At 36.5% G+C, this 5,992-nt stretch overlaps 1 protein-coding gene across 1 annotated transcript in view; it reads right to left on the bottom strand.

Annotated features, from left to right (window-relative positions):
* LOC107719198 (C-1-tetrahydrofolate synthase, cytoplasmic-like) overlaps positions 1-5,992 on the bottom strand; it is a 42,609-nt gene that overhangs the window by 3,253 nt on the left and 33,364 nt on the right. The window contains 9 exon segments of the mRNA XM_016526571.1: positions 461-568; positions 752-929; positions 2,020-2,086; positions 2,089-2,119; positions 2,425-2,466; positions 2,675-2,814; positions 3,295-3,406; positions 3,606-3,674; positions 3,761-3,901. Of these exon segments, the coding sequence (XP_016382057.1) occupies positions 461-568; positions 752-929; positions 2,020-2,086; positions 2,089-2,119; positions 2,425-2,466; positions 2,675-2,814; positions 3,295-3,406; positions 3,606-3,674; positions 3,761-3,901 (888 nt within the window).

Genomic DNA, 5,992 nt, shown 5'->3' with positions numbered 1-5,992 from the left:
TTTATCCAAAGCTTATCCAAAGCAATTCAGGCTATACATTTTTTACCAGTATGTGTGTTCCCTGGGAATTGAACCCACGACCTTTTGCACACCTAACGCAATGCTCAACCACTGAGCCACAGGAACGCTCCAAAAGTGGTATTCCTGTTAGCCACAGGAACGCTAAAATAATATAATTAAATAATTTTAGCAATTATTTAAAATACATCTGATCACTCTACACAATAATCTAGAAACAATGTGAATGAACATCACAACAGCTTAAGCAGCAAAATTTGCAAAACACAAAATTTATCTCACTGCCAAAACTTTTGGCCATGACTGTCAGAACACTCACGCAGCAATGTTAACTAGTTTTCTGTAATTTGTAATTTAATGTAATGTACATGAGTCATCACAATCTGTAAAAGTGGTCAAAGCTGCTTTACTTTATAGGCAACAATCAATCCGCTATTCATACCTGTTTGCTGTACAGGTCCACCTTGTGTTGGGCTTCTGGAAGAAGTTCAATGTCATCTGCACCATAGATCTTCTGCGCAATGATTCTGATCTTGTCTACAATAGGTAACTATAAGATAACAGAAATGAATAAGCAAACTGTGTGAATGTGTACATCTGTAAAATATGACTGCAGAGTAATCCCTCTAATATTGTGTGTAACATATACCACCCTGCAAATGTATAAAACTGATATATTTATCACTTATAAAAATTATAATGCAACACCACAAACATTCTTTTTTTTTTTTACCTCAATGCCATAAAGAAATTTGAAGCTGCTGGGTAAGTCTGCAGCTTTTTGCACTGCTCTAGCCAGATCTACAGCACCAGTGCCACCATCAGCCCAGTGAGAGCAATGCACAGCATCAAAAGCTCCTGCTGCTTTGGCTAGTTTACAGATCAGATCCAGTTCAGCCTTTGTGTCTGTCCTGAATACATGAGAGATGGCAAGATTCCGTTTGAATGGCACATGAGCTATACAGCAGTTTGATTAACATGGTCTGGAAACTCAATTCACAAATAATACTCAATATCTCCCACAAGCACTTCACTAAAATAAATGAATCTAGTCACACAGTCAAACATGTTGTTGGCTAAATGATAGGGCTGTCAATGGATTACACATTTTAACATCATATTATTCCATTTTCCCTCAATAAATTCCCAATTTGTTGCTTATCGATAGCAAGTAAAGCAGTTGCTGTAGTTATATTTAGGTATTGGGGAGGGTTAAGGGATCTAGAATATGGTCATGTAGAATAAGGCATTAATATGTGCTTTATAAGTACTATACTTACAAACAGCCAATGTTAGTCATTTGCATGTTAATAAGCAACTAGTTAATGAGTGAATAGTGTTCCCTAATCTAAAGTGCTACTAAATTTTTTCCCTCACACAAATCATTGTAGGGTTTCAGAAGACTTCTTATTGGGTTAACCACTCAAGAAGTAGTTCAGGTTAATTGTGTGTTGAGAAAATTGTATCTTGAAACCACTGCATTTTTTACTAGACGACCACTGTGCTTTGAATGCAAGAACAAGCCCTGTGTGAATGGCTCTAGTTATGCTGTTGCACGATTTCCTTATGTGTGTTTAGCAAGGCGCAGTGCCTGCGGTAGCAGCTGTGGCTGTCCTGACACGCAGAAACACAAAGGTGGTCATTTAAGATTTTTGAATTGTTCTGACAGTAAAATTTACATATAGGCCAGAGATAAGATTAATTTAATTAATTCTATTAGCACAAGTCCTATTAAACAGCAATGAAAACTAAAAGCAAGACTACGGGGCTGCCCATGCAGCAGTAGTGACAAAGATGTTGTTAGATTTTTTGGGTTACTTACATTTTTTTAACCATTTCTGTCCATCGTAAACTATTGTATAACAGTAACAAACAACTCAATACACAAAGCATTAGAAATTTCTATAGACATTAAAAAACACAAATTGCCCTACTCTGCATAAAGCTTATATATTTATCTTCTCTGTATTGTATAGGTTTAATCAGCAGGTGCAGTCTTACTTGAAAGCATTGACGGCCACAACTACTGGAACCCCAAAAAGCTGAGCATTCTCCACTTGCTTCCTCTGTTACTGCAGCCGGCTTCCAGCAGTGCCAGATTCTGTAAGAATTCAAACCAACTTTATCAGTACTACATTAAAGTTTTGGGAATGTTTCTGGAGTGACTCCTGTGATTCACTTTTAGTTAAATGCAGTTGCCACTCCCAAAACTTTATAGTGTTATGGGGTGGGTATTATGACCAGAATCTGTCATAATGCTATGAGTGATTTTATACATATGGTAATGGTATGCACTACCAGTTAGAAGTTTTAGAACACCTACATTTTTAGCTTCTCAAATCACCAGACTACATTATCTATAAGATCACAGACTAGCAGAAAAAACATTAAACAATCTTACAGTACCTCTTCAATATATTCTTTTGGCAGAGGCGTGCCTGCGGTGACCTACAGAAAAGATGCGATGCAATGCACATTTATCAACTCCCTGTACAAAATAATACATCTAAGAAGTGAGACAAAATGACAATCTACATGAAAAAGTAAATAAATTACTGTATATATGAAAGGAAGTTTGAGATGCTGGCAATGTTCTCCTTTAATTATGTATTTTCTCTCCCACTATACAGTAGAGGAGAGTTATTCTCAGACTCACCGTTGGACCACCTCCATGCATCTTAAGTGCTCGAACTGTTGCAGCCAAGACCACAACATGAGGCTTGAGACCAGAGTAGCGACATTTGATATTGAAAAATTTCTCCATCCCAATATCTGCTCCAAAACCTGCTTCGGTGACTGGCAGAAAACAACAATAAACCCTCTAGGAATTCACACTGATGGGATCCAAGACAACCAACCAAACAATTCAATTTTTGCACAATTTTGTACAGTAAACAGATATCTCAGTTAATTTCTGACTTGTGCTTGGATTTGAACCATTTGCTTTGATGCATCCAGTGCAGACAGCATAAAGATGTTGCAATATGATGGATGCACGTGGTGTAAGAAAACTCAAGCATGTGTATACTGCATACAATATACTGAAGTCTGTGTAGAGTATTGAAACTCACTTGGGTGTTTATTTGCATCATTGCATCTTGTAAAAAAAAAAAAAAAAATTATATAATTTTGAAAATAAATAAATTATTAATTATCAACACATTTTTTAACTAAATTGTTTCCTTTTTAGTTAAACAACTTTACAGTTACAAGTTTTTTAATTATTCTGGCTCTTACGCAAATAACAAAAAAATGGTTTTGATTTGTGTAACTTACCCACAAATCCCTGAGGTCCAACTAGTTTCAGAGCAATTTTATCAGCCAAGATTGATGAGTTTCCATGTGCAATGTTTGCAAAAGGTGCAGCATGAACAAACACAGGGTTTCCCTAAACAAGTGTTCATACAAAGACTCAATAAACACCTCTAAACACCAGAGAAAGAAGTGACAAGAAAACAGCTGGGAAACTGATTTAAGTAACTTGTGGAGTTGATCATGAATAAGGTATAATTTATCTATAAAGGTGATCTATCTAGGTGATTTGCATAGTAATTTGTAAATACACAACCCAGGACAACTCCTCTCACCTCTAGTGTCTGCATGAGGTTTGGCTTGATGGCATCTCGCATGAGTACTGTCAAAGCTCCACACACTCCCTAAGACAAACAATACAGAATCAAAACAGGATGAACATCCACACATTTTCATTTCAGATAAAATGAGACTTATGACAGCAGCACACCAAATCCTCTGCTGTGACAGGCTGACCACTGCGACTGGTGGCCACCACCATTTTTGCAAGTTTCTCCTTCATGTCAGCCAGACTGGTGGTGAGAGCTAAAACTGCCATAATCTCACTGGCTACAGTGATGTCAAACTGGGCCTGCAAAAAAAAAAAAAAAAAGTTGCTGGGCATTGCCTGCTAACAGAATAAGATCAAATGCTTTGGTTTCCTTGTCATTACAACTGATTGAATATGCAATGTTTTGTCCGTTTCAACTGTCAACAAAAACAAAACCACAAAAAAAAAAAAAACATACAAAAAGTTACTGGGCCTGGCCTGCTAACAGAATAAGATAAAATGCTTTGGTTTCCTTGTTATTAGAATTGATTGAACATGCATGTTTTGTCTATTTCAACTGTCAAGTCAATTTTATTTATAACCCTCAGTGAACACAGAAAATCAAGGTAAAAAATTTCTGACAGGTCAATAATACTGTATTCAAGACACGGGAACGCACTATACCATTGTTCAGAAAAACTCTGCCTCAAGCATTACCTGATGGGACTGTTGTTATTAGAAATAAGCACATGATAAGCTGATACTAAGCTCAATGGATGAACAAAACTGGGCTTGAGTTTGGTTGAACAGGAGAGGTTCATGGAGGTTCAAATGCATTCTCAAAGCTGGTCGGATTTTGTTTGACAAAAGTAACTAATTTTCTTTTTGAATTTTTCTAAATCATTTAATCAAGAATGGACTAGGAATAATGAACACAGATAAAATAAGGGGATATGGCATTAGTTGCAACCATACCAAAGCCTCAATCTAGCCAACAATACATTGAATGCATAATGGTCAAAGCACGTACAGTTACAGCAGTATTATTGCTGACATTAAAAACAAAGAATATCATAAATATTAATATTAAATGCTTTGCTTATAAAGACTGTAAGCCTGTAGTTTTCGTTGAGTGCGTTTACTATGCTATAAATGATCAAGAGAGTTTAAACATGATATAAATAGGAGATTTTTAAGTACAGACAACTTCATTGAGAATAAGAGTGTGTTTGCAAGAGTGCAGAGCACAGTGAAGTCACGCTGACCGCTTCAGTGATTATAAAGCGACCTCTCTTTGCTTGCTTTCATACCCATTCACAATTTGAGCAAAGGTTTTATTTATCATGTGCTACTAGCTAAATACTGCAAAGTTTCTGGAATAATATTTAAATGCAGAATTTAATCCTAAAATGCAATGGCTGGCAGTGATAACCATGGCAATGAACCAGATGTATTCACAAAACATCTTAAGGCTAAAAGTAGCTCATAACTTGCCGATTTAGGAGAAAATCTTAAAAATAATGGGCGTGTCAGTCCTAAATTTAGGACTCCTAAATTTTTGTTCTAAGAGTATTTCACAAAGCGTTTTAGCGCTAAAATTAGCTCCTAAATCTGTGAAACTTTAGGAGTAGTGAAGAGGACTCCTAAGCAGGCACGTGCAGAAGGGGGGGCTTTGGGGGCTCAAGCCCCTGCCCTTTTTCAAAATTATTCAAAAGTGCCCCTCTCAGACAAATAGCAATGATATTGTGGTCAATAAAACAAAATGCATTTTAATTATAATTAACATGACAATGTGTACAAAACAATAATTAATCGCTCAAAAGTCAGAAAATTCCTGTTTATTTTAACATGTCTGTCAATCTGAGGCGTTGCTATGGTTGCCTGCGTTTTGCTCATGGTTTTGCTTGACTGACTGATATTCCACAGTCTGTTCGGAAACCTTCTTTCAGTGAGTGGGTCGCCGGAAGGAAAAAATAAACTAAACAATATTTTAAACTTTTTTTCATCAATAATCAAGGCTAGTGTGTCGATTTAATTATTTTAGAATATTACATAATTCATCATTGCCCGTTTGTCATGTATAATACACACCAACCAATCATGAACTGGCACAAGAGGTTCAAATTTCATTGCACAATAATGTGAAGTGGAGCGGTCATTTTCCGTTCTTATTCATAAATCAGTTGAAAATTACATGGGACAGACGAGCTTACATGTGTGGAGCGATCTGGATCTGCGGTTTGTCTAATTTTACAAATCAAATTACATCGCTGAGAAAATGGATGCTAAATGACTACAAAAGCACTGCACAAAACCGTGCAGCACCAAAAGTCGCAATAATGGTAATCAGTATTCAATTCACTTATATTTATGTATGGTAGGCTACCCCCTAGACTTGTGCGGGTATTCGGT

Source organism: Sinocyclocheilus rhinocerous, unplaced genomic scaffold (genome assembly GCF_001515625.1).
Source record: "Sinocyclocheilus rhinocerous isolate Xijiao unplaced genomic scaffold, SAMN03320098_v1.1 scaffold2015, whole genome shotgun sequence".
Taxonomy (NCBI): domain Eukaryota; kingdom Metazoa; phylum Chordata; class Actinopteri; order Cypriniformes; family Cyprinidae; genus Sinocyclocheilus; species Sinocyclocheilus rhinocerous.
The sequence above is the reverse complement of the archived record's forward strand: the minus strand, read 5'-3'. Positions and strand labels throughout refer to the sequence as shown.